The sequence below is a fragment of the Miniopterus schreibersii genome (genome assembly GCF_964146895.1).
Source record: "Miniopterus schreibersii genome assembly, chromosome: 15".
NCBI classification, from domain to species: Eukaryota; Metazoa; Chordata; class Mammalia; order Chiroptera; family Miniopteridae; genus Miniopterus; species Miniopterus schreibersii.
In genome coordinates this window covers 40,212,199-40,237,561 of record NC_138115.1, presented here as the reverse complement: position 1 = coordinate 40,237,561, position 25,363 = coordinate 40,212,199, and the positions used below count along the sequence as shown (strand labels likewise).

At 36.9% G+C, this 25,363-nt stretch overlaps 2 protein-coding genes across 7 annotated transcripts in view; one reads left to right on the top strand and one right to left on the bottom strand.

Annotated features, from left to right (window-relative positions):
• The window catches only part of ZCWPW2 (zinc finger CW-type and PWWP domain containing 2), a 66,779-nt gene extending 64,854 nt beyond the window's left edge, over positions 1–1,925 (bottom strand). For 2 of the 5 annotated variants that reach the window (XM_081160697.1, XM_081160699.1), the window contains exon 1: positions 1,819–1,877. The gene's annotated coding sequence lies outside the window, so the exon portion shown is untranslated. Of the gene's footprint in view, positions 1–1,818 lie in introns of all 5 variants that reach the window. The other 3 variants (XM_081160701.1, XM_081160698.1, XM_081160700.1) reach the window with 3 other exon arrangements.
• Positions 1,878–24,813, top strand: AZI2 (5-azacytidine induced 2). 2 transcript variants are annotated; one of them, XM_081160695.1, is made up of 8 exons: positions 1,878–2,440; positions 9,918–10,135; positions 11,569–11,694; positions 12,156–12,255; positions 13,360–13,508; positions 17,782–17,840; positions 21,632–21,750; positions 24,144–24,813. In XM_081160695.1, exons 2-8 carry the CDS (start codon positions 9,923–9,925, stop codon positions 24,554–24,556), a joined length of 1,179 nt encoding a protein of 392 aa, XP_081016821.1. In that variant the 5' UTR covers positions 1,878–2,440; positions 9,918–9,922; the 3' UTR covers positions 24,557–24,813. The 2 variants fall into 2 exon arrangements, with proteins under 2 accessions (XP_081016821.1, XP_081016822.1); XM_081160696.1 differs by lacking the exon at positions 11,569–11,694 and having other exon boundaries at positions 2,007–2,440.
• The last annotated feature ends 550 nt before the right edge of the window (positions 24,814–25,363 follow it).

Genomic DNA, 25,363 nt, shown 5'->3' with positions numbered 1-25,363 from the left:
CATAGTAGATAGAATGTCCAATTTCCAGCTTAATGTAAAGATATGTGGATTATATTTTGTCATAACCTAGCAGGGAAACCACTCGCCACCCCCCCCCCCCCAAAAAAAGCTTAAGATGTTTTACTAACTAAATCAACAGGCTTATTACGCACTCAGGACAATTTTGTTAATAAGATCCACTTTTTTCATAATTATAATAGGAAAGTGTGTATTTTAAAACAAATATAGCCCTGGCCAGTATGGTTCAGTTGGTTGGGCCTCTTCCCTTGCAAGGAAAGGTTACAGGTTAGATTCCTGGCCAGAGCACATGCTGGGTTGCAGGATCCACCCCCCACCCCGTAGGGAGCATGCAGGGGGCAGCACATAGGTTTTCCTCTCACAATGATGTTTCTCTCTCCATTCCTCTCTCTCTAAAAAAAAAATCAATAAAAAATATTAAAATAAATAAAACAAAATACAGACTCATAAGAAAACCTTTAAAATACTGAGCTAAATCATTTTCTCCTTATTTACTCAAAGAAGTAAAATGAATTTGTTTTTAAACAAGTCTCAAATTATTCTAAATTATGATTGAAGGTTCAACAAAAGAAAACATTCCTACACCTATAAATTAGAAACCAAATTATTTTATTCCTGATGATTTTGGGTGCCTCAAGTGATTTTGTTAACATTCGTCAAGACTCTAGTAGCTAAAACATACCACTTGATAGTTTGCTTTTGATTTTTTTTTTCCACCACTTCCCTGATTGTCTATGGTTGAATTTCAGGAATTAACTAGGTTTGCTTTTAAATTTGTACAGTGCATTACGAAGGCAAACAAACAGGATTGATTCTTGTCCACAATATTAGAAACACTGCTCTCTTCCTTGCCCCAGCCCAATAAATTGAAGCGAATGGATCTTTCTAAATGAGCACATTAATACAGATTTTTAAATATTTTAAACACACCATGTAACTTTAACACCCCATGTCTTCGTTCATAACAACTATGAATTTTCCCTTAAATCGAAACCAAAAAGAGAGGCTTAATAATAATAAAATAATTTAAAATAAACCCTAGAGCTGAATCCATGCTTTGAGGAGCTGTTGGGCTGATGAATCAAAAAGGCGATGAAAAAAGCATCTTTCAACAGAGCACACACTGTAACAATATTTAAGCCCTCAGTTGACAAAACACTATGTAAGGCCGTGTCAAGAAGCGTCATTGTTGCCAGTTGGCAGTTAATGAGGATGAATTGTCTGTAATTACCATTTTCTCGTTTATTCTTTCACCAGAAACACCCCTTGAGCTTGAGGGGCTCCATCTGGCTGCGACCCCCAAATATGATAACAAACTCAACTACTAATTCCACAGCTCAGGAATGTCGTCTAGGAAAAAAGAAGGGTGGTAGCAATTCCAGGGCACCTGGTACAATCCCCAAACCCCACAGCTTTGTCCTAAATTCAATAAATTTCACATTTTTAGAAAGAGCAGCGTGCGGAATAACTATGGGTCGTTCAGTAAAGCTCCGAGTTTGTTTCAAATGATCGCCCGAGGGTTCGAATCAGCGTCTAGGAAACGGGGGCGTTCGGGGTGAACGGCTCGCCGCGCGCCCCTCCCTCACCCCACCCCCACCCCCACGCGCGCCTCGAGGCAGGTTCCCCGTGCCTCCCGGTCACAGCGAGGCCACAGAGCTGGGCTCGGAAGGGCGCTACCGACGGAGCAAACACGCAGCACAAACGCTCGGGGACCCCAAACTAGATGCTACGTGAAAAGGGCCCGGAGACATCAACGGAGGCCACCCCATCACCTGTCACAACGGCGTATAACGCCCTTACCCAACTCGTCAGCTCCGCCTCCACCTCTTCGCAGGCAGCGCCCCGCCCCGTCCCGCCGCGGAGACTCACGGGACACGTAGTACGTACGCCACGCCCACCTCCTCCTCAAACCCCGCCCCTGCAAGTATCGGCTCTTCCCCCAACTCCCTCAGGCCTGACTTCCGGTTCGCTGGCGCCGCCCTGGCGCCGACCCCCCGGCGGTCACTTCCGTCGGTGTGCAGCTCATCTCAAGCCCCCCTGGGCAGCGTTTCCGCGCCGCCGTGAGGCCGGTGCGGGCGCTGAGGCCGTCGCCGGCCCGCCGGCCTGGACCTCGCGCGCGTGTTGCTGGGTAACGGGCCTGCTCCGGCGGCGGCTGGGCCCCTCCTGTCTCGGGAGCCACTCCTTCCTGAGCCTCCGGGGCCCAGCCGAGCGGTGGGGCCGCGTCGGTCCGGGCGCAGCCGAGGCTGAAGAAATGGGAATCCCTCCGCGGTGTACCCGGAGCGGCTGCCTTCGCTGGGGAAGCGACGGTGTCTTCGAGGAAACCGGAAGACCGTGGTGACCCCTGGCGACCCGGGTTGTTCTCGGTCCGTTTCCGAACACAGGGGAATCGAAACTCGGCGGCCCTGCGCGGCCTGTCTTCGGGGTGAGTGACTCGCTTTGGCCGGGTTGGGGTCGCGGGCAGCGCCGGGACCAACCGCTGCTGCTGCCGTCCCGAGGAGACACGTCCTTTCCTACGACTAGGGCGCGGCCCAGCCCCGGGCATCCCCTACCCCTGCCGCCCTCGCACCCAGCTGTTCCGGGCCCATCTTGGTCCTTCGCTTTACTTATCCTTATTTTCGTTCCGGGCTCTGATTTAGGGGGGCACCTTCAGTTTTATTTCATTCACTGAGACTGCATTTATGTGTAAAACGAAAGAGGTACGCGAGGCTAGGACGGTACTGCCCGGGGCATCCGAGCAGTGGGCTGACCCCCTGCGCGTCGCCGAGGCTCGCCCTGGGCGCTCGTCGGTTCTCCGGTGTCTAACCCGAGCCTTGTACGGTCTTCGATCTTTTGTTGAGTGACTGCTACCTGCAAGGTAGGCGAAGACCCCCGTCCCTACAAACAGGGAACTCAAATACGCAAAAGTGAGGTAAGATACTCGCGAAAACTGCAATACAAATGGAAACAAATTGCTCCAGGATTTGTTGCTAGAAATATGCTAATAAAAGACAGTGACCTACAATGATTGAAATTGACCCTTGCCTTTTAAGCGTAGAAAACGCTTTCTTTTTTGTGTAATTTTAAATTGGATTGAGCAAGATCACATGGCATAATTTAAATTCCAGTTCTCTAAACATGCCATATCTCATTTCCCAACCTGTTGTGATTACCACGACATTTGTAAATTAGGAGTTGTGCCTCCCTCACAGGGTTATTAAAATTTTTTAATGCGATATTGTTTCTAAAATGGGAAGTTGTATACAAATGTAAAGTTTTAATGTTAAACAGTATAGTGTCGTGGGAAATACGCTGGATTAAGTCAGGACATTCACTCAGGATCTTAGTGCTGATTTTTCTGCTCATTCGCTTGACACTGGGTAAAAGACTAAATCTCCTCTTCATTTTCTCTCTCAAATGGTATTTGAGGCTTACTCTTCAAGGTACCAGAGCATAGTTTCTAAGAGTTTTGCTGGCTCTGGAGTCAGCTGGCTGATTTTCACTCCTGGCTTCCACATTTTCTGGCCTTCGCCTGTCTCAGTTGCTCCACCTGTGATACAAAGACTCTCTTGCCCACCTCAGACATCTTAATGTCGATTTAATGAATTAAAAATAAATGAGATAATTTCTCTCAAAGGCAAAGCATATTGCCCGACATACTATAAACACTTGGTAAATATTAATTACCAACACAGAATGTTGTCATGATTAATAAAATGTTACGAAGTTTTTCATAATTCATGAAGTAACAGCCAGTGTGGTATTTACAGTGTGGATTATAATTGTCATATCACTATTAGACAATACTTATTGCTAATACTAGTAACATTCAGTGTACATAGGTGCTCAATGACATTGAGATGTATTACTTTATGAAAGGAATGAAAAGAAGTAGAATGCTTTTTATACCTATGCTAACCCTGAAAAAATCTTGATTCCCTGGCCATACAAACTGATTTCTGGACTGACACAGTGGGATAACTCAATGAGGGTTATAAAAATGAGATTTTCATACTGTATATCTGATGCTAACATTTTTGGACACTCACTGAGATACAGGGCATTTCAGTGCTGAGTTACATAGATTGAGTTGACAGTATCTTGAAAAAAGGCACTTGATGATCCCTTCTTTATAAACTAGTTAGGCCATTCCTGCCTCTGATTATTTCATTAAAAATAGAGAAGGAGGAGTGTTGCTTCTATAAGACTTAATTCTTGCTCCATAGTACCTTGACTAACCATATGAAGGGATATTCTGGCTTTTCAGAGGTAGAAACATGATGGAAATGCTAAGCGAAATAAGCCAGTAAGGGAAAGACAGATACCAATGATCTCACTGCTATGTGGAATGTAATGAACAAAATAAACTGACAGACAAAATAGAACCAGAGGCATGGATACATGGAACAGACTGACAAATGTCAGAGGGAACCGACCGGGTGGGGGTGGGGGCACCACTGGATGAAGGCAGGTGAAGGGATTAGCTAAAGAATATATATGCATGGCCCATGGTCACAGACAGTAGTGTGGTGAGGGCCAAGGAAGGGACAGGGGCTGGAAGGAGGTGGGCAAAGGGGGGGGCAAAATGGGGGACATATGCAATATTGTCAACAATAAAATTTTTTTAAACAAAAGAGGCAATGTTGAATAGAAAAAAGTAACAAACAGGTCTTGACTTAAACCCTGCCTCCGTCACATACTACCAGTGATTACAGGCAAATTTTCCTCACCTCTTTGAGCCTCCATTTTCTTATCTGGTAGTGATAATACCATTCTAGCCAAGTTTGGTGTGGTAATGTGTGTACTGTATACCTTTTATTCAGTTCCTGGCAAAAATGTGAATTCCCTTCTATCTCAAGGTTGCCGTTCCATATTCAGATTAAAATTTTGCCTTCACAATTTAGGAAGGTGGCATCTTAGTGATGTAGTTCAACCCTGTCATTTTATTGGTGGGGAAATTTAGATCTGGGGATGTAAACTAAAAATGAAGGCGTCAGATTATATACTAGATCTGGACTTCTGAATCTCAGGCCAGGGTTCTTTCTACCACTGAGCTCTGTCTCATCCAGATTATTTTGGGGAAAATCAGAATCCATGTCATGTTGCCTGTCAGAATGTTTTATTAAGAGCTTAAATTGCGCCTGGCTGGGTAGCTCAGTTGGTTGGAGTGTTGTCCCCATATGCCAGGGTTGGAGGTTCCATGCCGTCAGGGCACGTGCAGGAGTCAACCCATGAGTACATGGATGGGTGGAGCAACAAATAGTGTCTCTCTCTCTCTTTCTCTTCCCCTCTCTCTCTCTCAAAAAAAATAAATAAATAAAAAATTTTTTAAAAATCAAAATTAAATTTTAAAAAAGAGCATAAATTTGGAAGACAGCTATCTGGGTTCACATCCCAGCTTTGCCACTGATTACTTATGTAGCTGTAATTAAAGTATTTAATTTTTCTAAGACTTTGTTTATAGAGTAATAGTACTAAATAGAAAAATCACTTGGAAGCACTGGTGCCTGACTTATGGTAAGTAAGCAATAAATGGTAGATACTATGATGATGAATATGAGAAGATAATCACATTTACTCCTAGAAAAAGGACCAGTCTGGTGTCAGAAGATATTTCTGTATTTTCTAGTGTCTCATACCCCAGCATATATAGCATACTCAACTGAGGGTCCTCTCGATGTTGACTGTAGTGAAGACTGAAATTTAAGATTTTCTGAAATAATTCTGATAATGTTTGAATCATTTTTTTTTTTCTTTATGTCCCTCCCCTAGCCTCAGGAACTACTGTTCTCTTTTCTATATACCTGATCTGGCAAATTGTGCCCTTCGTCCTACATTATTATTGCAATATTGTGACTTATAAGAAATATATATTTGGTCATTCAGGTAACCAAAATAATATTTCTCATATATATTTGGTCTTCATGGCTCCCCAAACCCTTGGAATTTCCTGAAGGATACAAGCAATGAGAGCATCTTTTGTCATAATACAGGGGTGGGCAAAATTAGGTCTATAGTTGTAATACAAATAAATAATACAATAATTAATAAATAATGCAAGAATAAACTGTTTTGGGGGACTCAAGACTGTAAACCTACTTTTGCCCATCCCTGTATTTGGTCTCATCCTCAATTCCTGAAATCACATCAGAACCATAAAGGTGAAATGGGTGTCTTATTTATAACAAGCCCCTTCCCACCAGGCCTGAGTTTATGTTAATGAGATGACTTTTGGACAGCACCTGAGGATGGTGGCTGCTTGCCAGGAGAACCACCCATCTGATTAGAGGGTTGGAACTTTCAGTTCCACAGTCCCCAGGTAATGAAGAGGGGCTGGAGGTTAAATCATTTGCCCATGATGTAATCAATTATGCCTGTTATGTAATGAAGCCTCCATAAAAAATGCAAACAGGAGAGGGGTCAGAGAGTTTCCACGTTGGTTCATCAGAACACAACCATGTGTCACTGCTGGCCTCAAACTTCAGGAAGACAGAAGCTCCTTCTTTTGGAATCTTGTCCAGTAGATCTCTTCATTTAACTATTGATTCATATCCTTTAATTTTTAGGACAGATAAGCAATTTTTCTGCTGCCTTCCAGTGCATTTCATATCATGTTTAAAATATATAGAATAAATACATAGAGATGATATAAAACTTGAAAAAGTTCTTATGCAAATAATTTTTTTAAATTTAGAGAGAGACCACCGTATGCAACTTTATGGTTATCTATAAATAAAATAGGCATCAGATACATAAACCAGCCCGAGTACTCATTTTTCCTAAAAATGACCAGTTATCATACTGTGTAAAATGTGACATTGTTGTATCAATATACCTCCTTCCATCTAAAGTACTTAACAATATTCCACAGGGTTTCTAGTTTTTATAGTTTTTGATGAACTTAAGTGTGTAAAAGATTCACTGAGGAAGAAAAAATACTAATAGGTTCTGAAACCCAGGTGCTTGTGCTGCTTAGTAATTATCTGGTTTTGGCTAAGCTTCATAACCTTTCCAGGTCCTGGTTTTCTTATCTGTGAAATGGGTATAATAAGATTTTCTACTTTACAGGGTCATCATGAAAATTAAATGGGATATTTGTAAAACACTTAGCACAATACTAAGTAATTCATTTTGTTGTGATATATTTTACAAATGTTGTGTAATTATTCCTCATCGTTTTTTGAATCATGTCCAGATGTAAGAACCAAATTCTGTAGTCATCTACCTATCATAAAGAACCATCACAGTTTGTCTCCATTCTGTTTTTCCAATTTTATCTCTTGCCATTCCTTTACTCATCCTTTCTCCCCACACTCTTTCAGGCCTTTGAACTTGTTCCCCCTGCTGGAATTTAGGAAACAGTTAAGGTTTAAGTACAGTAAGTATAATGAAAGTAACCACCCTCTTCACCTAAGAGGACAGGGTTAATTAAGAGTCATTTGATCTTGCCCTGGCCTGTGCGGCTCAGTTGGATGAGCATAATCTCATGCACCAAAAAGGTCATGGATTCAATTCCTAGGATTCAGGCTCATTCCCCAGTAGGGGGGGGTGTATGCAGAAGGGAGCCAATCGATGTTTTTCTCTCTCAAAGTAATTAAAAAAAAAATTTTTTTTTAAGTATTTTAAAAAAATAGTTAAATGTCATTTGAGCTTTTGTGGTACCTGTTTAAAAAACTGCTCTTCTTCTCCATCCCTCAATCCCCAGACCATTCTGTATTCTTTCAATTATTACTTACCTTAAAGTGTACAAACTACGTCTTTGACAGTGTAGAGCAGTTTATACTTATTTCTTGTTTCTCAGCTGTCTTTAGAAAAAAAAAGTATTCCAGTTGAATAAATCCTGCCCACTTCGTTAGATATTAAGATGTTCTATATCAGATGTCTAAGATGGGCACAATTTACCTCTCTTTAAACTAGACTACATCCTACACTTGACTAGCCGTCTACTCTTATTTTACTTAGTCTGCTCTTAAGATACTATGTGTGTGTGCAAGAGTCTTATATTGAGATACATGCTTGCAGTTTGCTATATGGGAGTAACCCATACTCTCCTTTTGGAAAGGAAATAAGAGGATTTCAGCTAGCAGCAACATGATTGGAATGATGTTGGCTGTTATTTTGGAAGAGCGTTGACCCCAGAGGAAAACTTAACGGTTATGAGGATCTGCCACTTTTGTGGGGTATTATAGGCAGCCTAGTCCTTTCTTGTTTTTGGACTTCGTTGATAAACTAGGAAAGATTCTAGCTTAAGAGTGAAGACTGATTGAGTAGCAGATTTCACCTACTCAGACTTGTAGTATACAGGTTTACTTTTGCCTGCCTTTCCCATAATCCATTTAGGAAACAAATTGCTAGGCACTCTGAAGTCTTACTTTAGTTGGAAGGTTTTAGTTATAAAATCAGAAAACCAGAATATACAGTGATAGAAGACCAGACCCCCAAAAAACACATAAGCAAAATCTTTCCTTAGTATTTATGTTCTGAAATAAAGTAAAACAAACTTTACAGGCATTGATTGATAGAGGGAGGAAAATCAGAAGTTTTGGAGAAAAGCAGGCCTAGTGAAACAGATTATGCACCTGTGTTTACATCTCAACTCTCCATTTACTGTGTCACTATAGAAAATTAGTTAAATTCCTTCTACATCAGTTTCCTCACCTATAATGCTTTTACAACAGTGACTGACACTAGAAAGCAATCAGATGTTATCTCAAGCAAGGGCTGGTACATAACATTTTTCAGGACTCAATTACTAATCTTTGAAATACCATTGATAGTCTTCATTTAGAATGCCATGTTTGGTGTCTTGAATGTTTTAGGTTCTCTTATGGCCTGTAGTCCCTGTTACCTTGTCTTTCCCATGAGGTTTTAAAAGGTTTCAGCCACTATTTCTCCTTCCATCGAGTTTTTCAGGAACGTAACTCAGATGGGGAAGTAATGCTGAACCTAACAACAAAAGTAGATGTACAGAGCAAGTGTGTTGTTCACTAACCAATGAAGTAACTGTCTTCTCAGGCTTTAGGCTCAGAGTTTGATTTGAATCATACTCGCTCCACTCTTCAATAATCAGTCAATACTGAGCATCTGTCTTCACACAGTGATGAGTTGGGGACACGATGATGAGCAAAACCCAGACATAGCCTCTGCCCTCACAGAGCTAATGTTCTACTAGCTTTAATTTTGGGCAGATTGCTTTACCCTTCAAATCCCAACCAACTGTAGATGATTCCTACTTTGTAGAATTGTAGGGATAAATAAGATAATATTAAAAGAATGTAGTACATGGTACTGGGATATAGTGGACACTCAAATGTTAATTCCTTTGTCTTCTATTTTGAATGTATAACGAATATAACCAGTAACTGGTATGAAAAGAATATAGTAGACTATGCATTAAAACATCTGTAATAATATGGTAATGAATTATACTAAAAGTTATTGAAAATTTATAATTTGGGAAGCTGTAAAACTTGCTACTTATCTAAGAGTGGAAATGTTGATGAGGAAGAAATATATGGGTATAAAGAGTTTAAAATTTTTTATTCTTTGAAAATGGTGTTTCACAATTTTTTACAATACTAACAGCTGAGATGATTTTATATGCTTTATAGATATCAACTCATTTAATGTCCTTAAAAACTCTATGAAGAAGTTGCTATTATTTCTTTTACTTTGTAAATAAGGAAACTGAGGCAGAGAGGTTAAGCAATTTGCACAAAGTGACACAGACACTAAGTAGTAGAGCTTGGATTCAAACCCTGGCAGTCTGGTTTTGGAGTCCATTCTCTTAACCATATACTATACTGCCTCTGAAAGAAACAGGAATTTTTAAACATTGCCTCAGAATTCACATTATTCTAAACACACTTCTTTTCCCTGTTCATTCAGTGAGACATTTGTATTTTATATTTTCTTTTAAATAGCTGTCATGGATACACTGGTAGAAGATGATATCTGCATTCTAAATCACGAGAAAGCCCATAGGAGAGACACAGGGACTCCAGTCTCAATATATTCAGATGAGTCTGTTGCTTCCCATTTTGCCCTTGTTACCGCGTATGAAGACATCAAAACACGGCTCAAGGATTCAGAGAAAGAGAACTCTTTCCTCAAGAAGAGAGTGAGATTTTTAGAAGAAAAGGTAATTACTTATTACCTTCATTGTGTTTTATGGCTTAAAAAATAATTCAAAATATGTAAAATGTTAAATATTTTTCTGTCCATCTTCCACGGTTGTACTGAATTTCCAAGGATAACTCACTGCTCGCCTCTAGACATTGTACCTGTCAAGCCGTTTCACATACATGTGCTGGGGGAATATTTGTAGAATAGGATTAGCAATTTGGAGAGAATATATGCCAGATATTTTCCTTACCTTTTTTCCCAGATTGCCTTAGCTTCATAACTGTATGTTTTTTTATTCAGAATTTTAAAATCTGTACAAAAATTATAGCCAGTAAAGGGAATGGTCAAAGGTGGAAGCTCCTGGAACACTGTTCTAATACATTTAATAATGTCTTCGCCAGGACTTATATCTTCTTTATCTCAACATTCTCTTTTGCTTTTGAACACATATAACAAGAATAATGCTTTTTAAGTGATAAATTTCTTTTATTTACCTTTTTCATGAAGAAACCTGACAGTCTTAAAATGTTGTAGAATATACAAGCAAGGTAGTTGATTTAGTTATAAATCACCAGGTATACATGGCTTTGTGTATTGGGAAATCTTCCTCACTCATCCATTTATTTTTGAGTGTTAAAGTTTTAACTTTGTTTTCTTCAGATCAGTATAGTCATATTTTACAAACAGCAGCTTCAGCAAATGGGGAAGGAAATGGATTCCTTAGCTAAGGAAACGAATTATCTTCTTGTGAAAACTCAAGGGTGGAGCTTGTTAGAGTTTTATTTGGGGGAATAGAAGAAGAGGGGGTCAGTTGTAAAAATAATCATTTCTTTGTGTTCGTATGAATGTCCTGTAATGGCAATTAAATAAATTTGTGACATACTGGGATAAAGTGAGAAAAGGTAACATTTTGGAGCTTATAGCTGTATGTATTTTAAAGTTCAGAAGAATATTGTGATTTGGTATAGTTAACATTGGAAAAATTTCTGTACTTTGTGACCAACAATCATATTAATTCCTATTCTGGAATAATATAGGATTTAATGAACTAACCCATCTATTCCTTAAAAAGTCAAGTATACCTTAACCTGATTTCTTTAGTGATAATGGAAATTAAGTACTACGATTTGGAAAACACCTAAGGACTATAAAAGAACGATGTACTGTGTTCCAGCATGATAAATAAATGTTACAAAATAGATACTGCAAAGTACAAAATAATGAGTAAGTAAAAGCATAAAATAGAATACTGTTAAAAAATATTCTGTACTCCTTTGCTGTCTTAATCAGTAAAGCTTAATTGTGTGGAAGTGAAATGTTCAGTTAATTCTAGTCCAGGCTTGATCCCTGCATTACAGTGATTAACATAGATGCAGAGCCATCAGAAGACAATTATTCTGTGTAGAGTGTACCCTCTTCAAGCCTCCTCTTCTAACGGTACATCATTAGCTTACAGGAGCTCTGTTAGATGAAGAAACAAGTTCTGTGGGACGGGAACAAGTAAATAAGGCCTATCACGCATACCGAGAGGTTTGCATTGATAGAGACAATTTAAAGAGCAAACTGGATAAAATGGTAAGTTGGTTTGAAAAGAATGGTATCTGTGTATTGCAAATGAGTTTTCTCAATCAAGAGTTTAAAGTGAGAAATAGTTATATTTATTAAATTAAAAATTAAAAATATACGTGCTCAAGACATAAATAGAAAGTTTTAATAGTAATGTTTGCAACTTATTTCTATGCAAAATAAATACTTAGTATATAATGATGTCTAGGACTTAAATACATCTAACACCACTAACTTATTTTGAAAAATCAGGACATGGTATAATTTGTCAGTGTTTTAAAAAAAGCCAGTGAATAATATGTCCCAAGTTAGAAAAAGGAAAAAAGAGATTAGTGAAGAACTGAGTTCATTTCCCCATCTTGCTTTTAAAAGGCTAGAAGCAGTTTTTCAACATCTACCTGAAAATTAATACATAATACCAACCTACAGACTTTACTGAATGTAATTTGGCATTTTCCCTACTTAACTAGAACAAAGACAACTCTGAATCTTTGAAAGTATTGAATGAACAACTGCAGTCTAAAGAAGTAGAACTCCTCCAGCTAAGGACAGAGGTGGAAACTCAGCAGGGTAGGCCACTTACTTGTTACAAATATTCTAACAGAATTAATACATTTTTCCATTCGTGTGTTATATCCATGATCGGTTTTCTTTATCTGTATGCCACAGCTTTAACTTATTTTTTAATTTTTAGGCTTATATTAATTTCTTTGTTCCGCTTTCACAAAGTATCAACTCCTTTTAACTTTTACTTAGATATAAATTCCACTTCTCCTGGGGGGAAAAAGGGTTTTATTCAGGGTTAGTTTGTGATGAAGTAGATGAAGAAAGGAGTAGAACCCCATCCTTGTCAGAGCCTCTTGCCCACTGGTATGTCCTGGCTTTTCCTTCCCACTGACCTTTTGCCCACTGTTAGACACACTGTCATGGACTAGTTACAATTACTTTTTTTTTTAATTTCTGAAGGTTATTAAAATGTACAGATGAATGATGAGTTGCTGGGGTGAAAAGTTAGGTCTGTGGGATATGAGTATTAGCGTATTCGCATGAACATTCTAATGAAACAAGCTGAAAAGTAGGTCTCTGAGAGAACTTTGGATAGGAGATTGAGATGAGATCTCTTATGGTAGTTGATTGGGACTTTTTCTTGGTAGCCTAAGGAAGGATAATTCAGTATTCAGTTGTATCGAGGATCTGCAGTGGAAGGTTTATGAATAAAATTGTTTTGACATAATGTTCTAGGCTTAAGTGTCAAGCTTTGTATTCTGAAAGGACTAGATGGAGTGATTAGCTGAGTGAGCCTCAGTTTACTCACTTTATTTAAATTTTGTCACTGTCAATCTTATATAAAGATTGTTAATCTGTGTATAATTTTAGCATATGCTTGACTAGTGTTATGTTATTTTGAAGTTCTACACTGACAAATTTGTACTTTAACCTAAACAGAAAATCAGGGATGGGGTGAACAATACATTCTAAAATAAGACTGCTTATTTCTTATTCTAATTAGCATAGGTTTTGTTAAAGTAATTACCATTTTTAAAAAACTATTAATAATTTTGCATATTTTATATTAGTTTTTCTGTTATCTGCATTTTATTAGCATAACCTTTTTAGAACTGCAAGTAATGTAGAAGGCAGAAATAAAAATTGTAATGCCCATCTCTTTTCTAGTAATAAGGAATTTAAATCCACCTTCATCAGGCTGGGAGGTGGAAAAGTTGAACTGTGACCTGAAGATCCATGGCTTGGAACAAGAACTAGAACTGATGAAGAAAGAATGTAACAGTCTCAAAATAGAGCTACGAAAAGCCAAACAGACGGTACTGCGGAATTATTAAATCGAGAAATCCAGGTTCCGTGTGCATTGTGTGAATGGCTTTTAACTGGGTGTTGAATCAGAGCCAACAAGGTGTAGCCCCTTGGAGTTGCACTCTCTGAAGCTTCTGCTTTTACCCTCCCAGGTTTTGCTAAAGTCTGATATACTGGACACTTTAGCATAATCCCAGAATTACATGATTTTGTTGTATAAAAAAGCAAATGTTTATAAAGCTTATTATTCACTAATTTATTAAAGCCATTCTTTCAAACTCCCTTTCCTTCAATTTCCTTAAGTCATTTTTTCTCTGTATGGTTTAAAAAGAACTCAGGTTTTAAGTTTCCCATTTGTTTTCCTTAATAATTTGATTTAGACACAAGAGACAACTTGATTTTTAGAATTCTTAAAAAAGACTATACAGAGTCCACTAATTTTCATAAGTCTAGTACTTTGGGGCAAGTTTGATCTTTAGCAAATAGCTGAGAATTCAAGAATTTGGGGGTGGGGGCAGAAACAAAAAACTCAGCTTAGCTCCTTGAGTGCGGTTAGCTTAAAGTCATCCACTAAACCACAGCTGCCTGTCTGTCCTCACCAAGAGTCTATTTACTAGTACTTTATATTGGGCACTGATGAGCTTGGATACATGTTTTCAGACGTCATGACAGAGAGTGCAGAGAGTAAAAAGGATAGAGAAGCAGGGGAGTGTGAGAGAAGGCAGCAAATGCAGTTTAAAATAGTTATTTCAAGAAATTTAAAAGCTTATTAGTAGTGTGGAATCAGACAGTCATTACATACAGTCATGTATTTCAAACTAAGGCAACTGGTTAGTTTTTCAGCTCAACCGTTTTGCCCATCTGAGCATGTCAGCACTATTGAGAAGCTGTGTCGCCTACCCCAGGTTCCTCTGGGATGTCACCAGCTGAAAGAGGAACTACTTCCAACACTCCCTGACAGCCAGCTGGGACTGTGCCTCTGAATTCCAGCTGTCCTTACGTCCTTACATGGAGCGGACAGTTCTCTCATTTCTGTAATGCGGTCTTTATCGAACGTGACCGCTGGTTAAGAATGAGCCAGGCATCAAGAGTAATTCAACATCCTGCTTTGGCCTTGACCAAATGAATTCCTCTGAACTGGACAAAGAGCTTGTCTTGGAGCACCCAGCCCTGATAAAGGGGAAACAGTACAAAAATTACAATCAACTCCTGTTAGAGCCAAAATGTTACTTTTCCTGTTTGACATCTCAAGATAATTTTCCCAGCTTTGAACCTGTGACTATGTACCACAGTTCCTCCAAAGGCTTTCAGCATTCTTTCCCCCAAGCCCAACTGCCAGGAGTCCTGAGAGGTTTCTCTCAAAAAGATGTGCTTGCAACTAAAGATCTGCACCTTGAAGCTCTGAATTATAATTGTCAGTGTATACATTCTACTTGAAATAATTTGATAGCTTTATACATATGGGTAATTTAAAGGATATTTCCTTATAGAGTAGGAAACAGTACCAGAGAATCTTAAAAACTTGGCTTATAATTGTGGTACTGCTTATTAACTAACATTAGGAAAGTCTTAACTGTTCTGAATTTGTTTTCTATAAAGTAGGTATTAAATACCTATTTTTCAATGAAATTTAAATTAAATATATATGAAGCAATTAACAGTGCCTAGTATATAATACCTAGTATAATGCCTAGTACATTCAATAAGTGAATGTTTAAAAAAAAAACAAAAAACAACAACACGTAATTATGATAATTCAGAAAAGCATTGCTTTCCAGGGTATGTAATGTGTATGAGTTATAATTCAGTTCTTATTACTCTTTTCCACTAGATGGTGCTAGGGGATAAATTTGCTTTTAGTTTAATTCATCTGTCAAATCACAGAAACAGAATTGAAGGTAGAATAAACTTTAGAAACCACTTCTATTTTACTACTGCTTAAATTGATTCTGCGAGATTAAGACACTTTAAGAGTCAAAGGTGAAATGGGAGAATTTTTTTTTAAAAAAAGGTCCCCACTTTCATTGGAATTTATTTGGCAGAGGGAGGTGAGATATAAAGTTAAAAATGCTCACAACTAATGTAAGAAAATGAAACAGGAAAGGAAGAAGGGAAATGCTTAATTCATCAAGGGTTCCAGGTTGAAATCTTATTGTTTGTTTTGTTTTTTTCCTCTTTTTTTCTTGAAATCTTATCTTGACATTGTGGAATGTGTACTTTAAATCTTGTTTCAAAGGTATTGCTGGTCAGAGTCAGCACAAGAATCAAAATGCAAGCCAAGGAAAGAAATTCATGTTCACATTAATAATCTTGCTTGTATCTACTATAGCCATTATTAACAAATATTTTTAAGATAGTACTTTCTGTGAAACACGTAACACCTTCTGAAAAGTGATACAGAATCCTACACGGACATAATAGTGTTTTGGGGTTTGTTTGTTTTTTAAGTATTGGTGAACTCATTTGATTAGTGTTTGGTATTAATGAAGTCGAGGTTCCAGGATCATTTCCACTATGGGCCTTTTAGACTTTCTGTATCCCCCAGTATTCCAGCCTTTATTATCCAGGTGATGCTTTGAGAAAAACAGACATCACTGCGAAAGGGTGTGTAGGGAACACTGGATCAGTAAAATGGAGTAGATGTCTAAGGTACCTAATAATGGCCCATTCACAATGTGCTGTTGTGTACTGAAGGTTCTGAGAAGTCTTCTAGTATAGGAGCCTCTTTATGGGAAACTCCCACATCAGATGGCACTAGTTAGGAAACAGATCCATTACTGCCTTTTAGAACATGGCACACTGATGACTGGCCAGGAACCAGGTCTTTCAGTATTAAGAGACAATTCCTTTATGCTTAATGCTAGTTTATAAATTTTTTCTGAATTGTTAGGCAGTAACTGGAAAAATAATTTTCCAACCCAAACTGTCACATTTTTTAAAAGGTATCATTGGCTTTAAAAATGAAGGTTTCCAGCCCTGGCCGGTGTGGCTCGGTTAGATGTCCTCCCATGCAGCAGGAGGTTGCCGGTTCCATTCCCAGTCAAGGGCACATGCTAGGGTTTCAGGCTCAATCCCTGGTAGAGGGTGTGTAGGAGGCAGCCAATCAATGTTGCACTCTCACATCTGTGTTTCCTCTCCCTATCCCTTCCTCTCTAGAAGAAATAAACTATTCTTTTTCTAAAAAAAAAAAAAACGGGGGGAAGTTTCAGTTCTGCATATGTGTTTAAGTATATGCTAATTTAAATGTATAGTTTTAATCAGTGATGCAAAGAAACTAAAAGTGACCTGATCTGATTTCTTTACCTCCTATGGAGAACAGGAAAGAAAAATGTCCAAGGTCATGCGCTTTAGACCTTGTCTGACTCTCTGGCCAGTTCTGTTTCCCCGCACTCCCCAAGATACAACTTAACTGTTAAAGTATTTTCAGTTGGTATTTTCTGAATAATCAGAGATCCAAGCAATACTTTAACTCCTATAGTAGAAAACATTTTAATATTTTACTCTCCCAAGTTCATAGTACTCACAAAGTCCTTATATAGCTTTTTAATGTTTTACTTTAAAACATATTTAATTATGTAAATAAAAAATACTAAAATAAAATTTTGTTCTTTCAGTTTATACTGGCCACTTCTGCCAGCTGATTTAGAACCTGTGATAGTGATTTTTGTTATACATCCTTAAATGAGAATACATTGCAAACAAGTGTGTTAGAGTTGTCTTAAGCATTTTAAGTCTACTTTTTAATATCTTTTATAGGTTTTTTTCTGTCTTATCGATAACCTACACCACTAAAACTTAAAGTATATAAAGATTTTATATACTTATCTATGTGGAACAAGGAAGTTTATGCTGATCTTTTTAAAAAGTAACCTGTTAAATTTTGGTACTTTTTAAAAATAACAAAAAGTGAAATACCTATAAAGCCCATTTTCTCATGGAATTCATTCAGATGTACCTTCAATAAACATTAATTTGTTATTTGTTACCCTTTTTAGAATACAGATTTCAGATTAATATATTCAGAAATACATTTTGTAAGATTCCAAGTTCTTTTACATGAGAGCAATTTTTTTAAAGCATTAATGACTTTAAATAATTGAAATTGATTTTGAAATATCTTGCATAGGTTTGGAGGTATTTCATTAAAATTGAATATCAAATCTAGTGTATGCTATATAGTTACAGATGTATTCTGTCCATCTGAAACATGCCTTTGGTAATGCAAAGTATTGAGAATATATAGAATGTAACAACTTTTAAACTTTTTTTTATAACAAATGACAGGCTCCATCTCAGGAAGACAATCTGCAGAGCAGAGATCTCCAAAGACTAAGCATTTCAAGGTATAAATGTTCTTTAGCATTCAAAAGTAATACATTCTTCTTCCATAGACCACTTTGTATATAGGTACTTAGATTTGTTATGAGATTTAACCTTAAAAACAAGTGGGTATTATTTGGGCACTGCATGTAATGTCTGATCACAATATATAAGACACATTTAACTGTTGCTTAAATAGGTTCGAATTTGAGTAGTAGAAAGGTGCATAATGTAACGCCTTAAACAAAATTTTTGAACATTCAATAATTAGGTAGGATATTAGGGAGTGAACTGTGTACAAGTATTCTGTAATAAGTCCCAATTTTGCACATGGAGAATTATGCATTTCCTTATACAGTAATATCACAAACTTGGACAGCCTTAGTCTTTGGTATGACATGAATTTTAAGAGAATTATCCTCCTGGGATAAGAAAAGAAGTAGCTATCAGAGCTCATGTATGCTACTTGAAACCTTTTTCCTCAAATATGTATCATTTTTACTTAAGTAACGTAGGTACTGTGTTTTAAATTACCTGATAATTTTCGTGTCCGCTATGTTAGCATCCCCTCTCTGCATGGATACTTCCATCCAATGGAAAATACTGGTTTGACTTCATTGTTTGGTCATTTGGCTTCCAAAGTTTACTGACCGAAAGTAAAGTAAATAATGTGAATTCATACCTTTTCCTATCAAAACCTGAAATGGTCAGTTAGGGAAAACAGTTAAAAGAAACACCATGCAGCCACTCTTCTAGATTCAGGGGTAGGCAGACTTTTTCAATAAAGGGCAAGTGGTGAATATTTTAGGTTCTGTGGGCCATACGGTCTCTGTTGCACTCTAACAGTACTTTGTTTACGCTTTGAACTTCTAAAATTACAGCAAAGAAGTTTTTCCCTTTTTATTTTTAATAATGTGTCCAGTACAGTGTCCATTTAAATTAATTTCTCAAAGTTATCTTCCTTGTCAAAGTTATCTAGCTCATTAGTACTCAAGTACTTTTGTGGGGTTTTTGCAGATTGGTTTGCACTTACCTTATGTAAGCAATACGGATTGCAAAACTGATTAGGTTTTCCTCTTCTGAAAAGTTTGTGACTTACCCTTGGTAAACTTTATACCATGCATTTTTATGTTAGCCTCATTCCTTACTGCGTATTACCTTGCTTTTCCTTCACCTTCTCATTTACGCCTATTTCTAGTTTATAGCCCTGTGTTTTATTAATCTTTGTAAGTTACCTCATCCACTTTTAAGTGGAACCGTTCAGGTGATAAATTAAATTCACTGTATTAGGGGGAACGTACATAGGACAGTTTCCATAAAGCCGTTTAGATTTTTTCTAAGGATTATTTTTTCAGTTACCTGGAAAACTCCCGTTTTGGAACACTACTTTTTTTTGTATTTTATCATATTGCCAGGCAGATGAGGTACTGTATTGTTTCTTTAACACAGAGTTAACCTTTTAATTACTGGTACTCATTGCATACAACATCTGGATAACTAAAAGATCGCTTTGGACAGAGCACGTTAGAGTGAAATAAATTCGCCCGGACCCATTTCCTCAAGTAAAGTTAGGTTACCCAGTTTTCCAAGTTGGTATGAGAATGTGGGTGAAGTGCCTCGCACATAATAAATGCTCAAACATTTTGTTTGTTTGTTTCATCTATTGTTTTTAGGGTTCTCATTTTGGGTGCTTTACTATTGCATCTCAGTGTTCAAGGAGTTTTATAAATCTCAAAGATGCCTTGATAAGTGAAGATTAGTTGGAACTCTGCTAAAGATTTGTGGGTGACAACTTTCCTTTTCCAATCTCACTTCAGTAATGATTTAAACAGATAGAATTAAAAATAAATGTGTAACACATCTTGAAGACAATATTAAAGTAACTGCCATTACTTTGCTATCCACAAGAGGGAGAGCTTATACTTGGTAATAATTTCAGATATTTATATCTGTAGTTTTCAATTCAGGTGGCATTTAGGGCAAAGAAAAAGACTAGATAAGATGTTAAACTTTGTGATGTAGTTGTTCAACCTAATTTATAAGCAGTCTTCATTAAATTGAGTTGGAAAATGTGTGTTAGACATTGCTTTAAACACCTCATGAAAATTATTTTACATGCTTAGCTATTTTGAATGATTAAATGTTTGATATTTCGGTATCCAAACACTATCTTGGGTATTTGCTCCCCCCCCCCCCCAAGTCAGGTACTGATTTACCATCTCATGCATATAGTAAAACACTATTTTAAGCAGTATTATTCATATTATGACTGCATAAATTATTAGCACACATACAGTGTATATACTGACTGCTATGTAGTATGAGTAATTCTGGAAAGCACACTGAATGCCCAGGATTGCACCAAGGACCAACAGCTCTTCACACTGAAGACAGGTTCCTACGTGAAACAGTGTAGCACCCATCTCAGATGATTACTGGTGAAGCAGAGGTGTTTACCTAACTTTTGTGAAGTAATTATTTCACACCTATCAAAAACCTGCAGAAAGCCCTGTGATTTTTAATAGACTGCTGGTTAACAAGTCATGCTTACATCAGACTAAGACCTGTAGATTTCTCTGAGGCAGTATAAAGTTTATTCTGCTGCTTCTATTGAAAGCATCATCTGAGTGGAATGGGATATTTTGAGAAAAATCTATGTAACCTTACATAATTCAAAATAATCCTGTTTCTTAATGTATCTGTTGCTTTTGTAATTAAAATAGGATATTAGATTTAAGTTTCAAGAGTATTATTCCTTGAAGTTTGTTATAAAAAGGTTTTTACTTAGACAAAAGTTAAAGCATGAAGTAGCATGTCTGTCAAATTTTATTTCATTGTTACTAAAATTACACTAACCTTTACGAGTCATTAATGGTCGTTTGAACACTATGTACCAGTTGTTCTTACATCTAATATTTTATGTATTCTAGTACAGCAAAGTAAGAATATATGCTGAAGATTTTGACTTATTTAGTTAATTAAGAACCGAGAAAGGAAGAAAATCATAAATATCCAAATAGGAATGTTTAATGGAAGTTGAAACGTATAAAAAATTAGATGTAAAATAATTAACATAGTTCCTCAGATAATTGAGGTAAAATACTTTTAATCATAAAAATGAGAGGCATTTGTGAAGTTCTTTCTTCTGTTTCATATGATCCTCTCTCTAGCTGCTTTTCCTGTACCAGGAAATCATCTGGCTCTTCATGTCTTGTGCTATCATGTCACATTGGTTTAGTATGAACAGTATGAGACAGCCCAGTCAAACAGAAAAGAATAGAATACATGAAACCTAAATTTTATTTTAATGGGGCTTGGGTATACATGCAGCAGTTGATACGAGCATTTCAATTCACAATGTCCAAACAGAATAATCATAAAATAAATACAAATTTAAAGCCCATACATGAATATCACTTTAGTCTGGACCAGCAGTGCAAATGAAGAACATACTCCTTACTATTAAATGTTTTAACACCACTGCACTATAGTCATGATAAAATCTCAATTCTGAGACAAGAACTGTAAGAAACTCAATGGTTAGAATACTTTTTATAATACCCTTCTGTTTAATATAGTTCAGTTAATTGCTAGAAATTAGGTCAGTGTTACTATTGTGAATAAGGCCTTTCCACTTCTTATAGTGCCCAAATTAAATGTCTTTCAATTACTTAATGAAGAAGTTTTAATTTACATCATCTCAAAACTAATTCAAGCAGAAATGTAGAAATGATCCTTTCTACTTTAAAGTTACTCTCTTTTGTTCATAAAGGATGAATGACCATTAACTTTTGTTTTAAATTCTGTATTTCAGTGATGATATACAAAATGCATACTGGGAGCTAAAGAGAGAAATGTCTAATTTGCATCTGGTGACTCAAGTACAAGCTGAATTACTAAGAAAATTGAAAACCCCAACTGCAATCAAGAAAGGCAAGTCAATGTTTGCCGGAAACCACTGATTCCAGCCAAACCCTTGAAGAGCAACTAGCTATCATATCTTATCAGAATCTCATCAAATGAATTTGATAAGCCAGAGTATATATAGTATGTTCACAGGCTACCCATTCTCTGCTCTGGCTTCAGTCTCATACTGGTCACCTTCACACATAAAGGTGTTGCTGATGTGTTTTTTCTTCAGTACTGTATTCTTTTCCCCTTGTGGCTTTTTTTTCTCAGCCAAGTGTTGCTTATGTGTGTAAGGCTGAGGTGTTAAGTTTGCTCTAGTTGACCTTTTACCACAACTACATATATTTGAAAAAAGAAGAGAAAAAAAAGACAACAAGACACCCAAAGCTATTTTTCATTACAGAGAACACCAGAGACCTAGCTCTTTGAATTGTTTGTTTTAAAAAAAGTAACTTTGATTCATTATTTGGCTGTTTTAATTTTTTGTAAAGTTTTTTCTTTCCATAAAGGTTAGGTTACTTAGAAGAGAGCCTAGGTGCTTATCCCTTTCAGGCAAACAAAAATTTTCATTGCTTTGCCTGTCATATTTAACTGCTTGGTTGATTAAACTTTCTGAGTTTTGTGTTAACTAGTAGTGGTTACTTTGCCAAAGCTATTTTTATACCTCAGAGAAAAATCAGTGCATTTATACCTTTTATTACGTAATAGTTGTATTTCTGAAAAGCTGTGTGAGATAAATTTGAGTGCCCTAAAATTTACTTTTTAAAGTAATGAGATACGACTTTTTATAAAATATAATCACCATCCAGTTTAAAATTGTTCTTTGTAACTTAGATTGTCCCTAAAGAGTGCATAAAAGAATCGTATGTTACAAACAGCTCTCCTCAGGAGTGTACACTAGTGGAGGACAGTGTTGCACCCTGGGAAGGAAAACTAGATTCCGGATCTGTTTCATTTTCTAGTTAGTTACTTTTTCATCAGACAAAATAACTCGGTGCTTTGGCAGGCCCTCACTTAATTTGGTTCCTTTTGTCCTTGAGTTTTCCAGTGACCATGGTTATATATAAGGCAATGTAAGTTGATGGCAGAAATAAGACTTCTCTCAAAAGGGACTCATACAGTCATTTTGCAGTGAGTTTTCAGTGTGGTTCTGTTTATATAATAAATGTAACTTCCAAATAATAATAAAGGAATGCTTTTTCCATATTTAGAAATGGTTCGTTCTTGTGTTCCTTTCTGAGCTGGTGAGTGATAAGTTTTTAGTGCTTCAATTTGAACCATATTTTCTAGCACATTTCCTATGACAGTAGCAGGCTCAAGGCCACCACTCCTCACCATAAAACAGAATGCTCTGAGGAGCAGACAGAGATGAGGCTAGATTACCTTGTTTCTTCACCTACAATATCACCCTGCCCAAAGCTGAACAATGTTACTTCCAATCTCCCAAGAAATAGACAGTGAGCTTATTTTATAATGTGGTTCAATTGCTTTTCTTCTAAAACCAGAGTCAAGCCTCAGTTGCAATTGGCATCTTTTATGGACTTAGCATAAATTTATCTTTCTGCCCAGGCTGATACCTAGAAGGGGCGTAGGGGGAGCAAAAGCTCATCCTGCCATTGTGCCTGCTGTGACTAAATAATGGCTTTAAAGCAGGCTGTTTCCTAAACCACTGCATGTGTACTGAAGAACTTTTTTTGTTGTTTTTTAATTTTTTGTGTTTTTTTTACTCTACCTATACTGTGACCATAGCAGAATTTACATTTACCATGATACGTGTTTCACAAGAAATAGGATTATTTTGTAGCTTTTATTTAAACTGTTTTATTCATAAAAGCCTGAATATATACTATTTGAGTCTCACCAATTCACAATATAATTCTTTCTGAAAAAATTTACTTTTGGACCACCTATGGAAAAAAGATATGAATGAATAGCAAAGGAATATAATATTTAACAAAAAAAATTACTAAAACTTAAGAACAGCTTTCTTAGTATCCACTGAAGTGAATAGTCTGTAAGCCTTCTCTAGTCACACTAAAAGCCCAGAACATGATCTTTACTTGTATTTTAACTTCATTGGTTTCTAACTTCTTAAAATTTTAAATTCTTCATCTTTAATAGCTCGATGCCAGTGGGACAGGATTATTATGGTGTGTCTATTTTGCAAATGAGAAAAGTGATACCTGGAGCAGTGTAGTGACTTAAGTCAAGTCCAAATGTCAATGTAGCGGATCCAGGATTAGAACTCAGATTGTATGTCATCTATCTTCAAGTCACAGTGCCCAATGACTACATTAAAACTTGAGAACGTTAATTTTATTTCCAGTTATCAATTCAACCAAATTAATGAAGTGTTACATATTTTATGATCACAAATGCCATGACAACTGACAATTGGCCTGTGCTTTCTTTTTTAGCCTGCACCCCTGTCGGATACATGGAAGACCTTGGAAAAGACAGCACAAACCTGCACTTGGCGAATTTCACTGCAACATACAAAAGACACCCTTCTCTTTCACCAAATGGCAAAGCTCTCTGTCATACCACATCTTCCCCTCTACCAGGAGATGTAAAGATTTTATCAGAGAAAGCAATTCTCCAATCATGGACAGATAACGAGAGACCAATTCCTCGTGACTGTACAAACTTTCAGGAACCCAACTCTTATGGCAGAAATTCTCTGGAAGATAATTCTTGGGTATTCCCAAGCCCTCCTAAATCAAGTGACACAGCATTTGGGGAAACTAAAAATAAAACTTTGCCTTTAGCCAACCTGCCACCACAGCATTGCTTGGATCAACATAATCAAAACTGCCTTTATAAGAATTAATTCTGAAGAGACTCATGATTTGGTCATGAGGTTGCTGTACCTCCCGCAATGGTTCTCTTGAGAAATTATTTAATAAACTGAAAGCAGGTTTTGATTAAACCTTTGCGGAGTTCTTCAATGTACACATTTGCACATACTGTACCATATTATGTAGTTGATTTTCCAGTACGAAAGAGCAACCCTCCAGCTTCATATTCTGGCTAAGAATAAGATATATGCTACTAATAAATTAATAAACTTGTGTTTCAAAAAGACAATTCTATCTTTGATAGTGACTGTAAATTTCTGCCTCTCACATAAAGAATGGAATTGGAAGTTTTTAGACGTGATTTTACAAAGCATGTGAAATGCATAAAGAGCTTTTCATTAAAAATAAAGGAGGCCGTTCATATAAGAGAGAAGTCATATAAGTTGCTTTAAGTTGCATAAAGGAGCAAATGGCAGTGTGAATACGTTATATTTCTGTTGACCTTCTAGTGCATAAAGATATGAAAAATATAAATAGTGGAATAATAGCATGTAGGTTTTTCCATCTCTATATGCTATTGTGTTTCAGAGTTTAAAATCATTTTTAATCACGTTTTTGATAAAATTCAGAATTTCACTTTGAAGACTTGAAGTAACCTGATGATTGAAGCCAACTTTGTCCTAGTATATCCCTCAAGTGCTAATTGAAAGGTGATGAAATAGTTGAAAATCTATGTGGTGTGTGAATAAACTATTATAATCCTATACATCAACCAGTTCGAAGTAGAGCACCACAAAGGCTTCAGTCTAATCTGTCTTTCAGGGTCCATAATGAAAGTC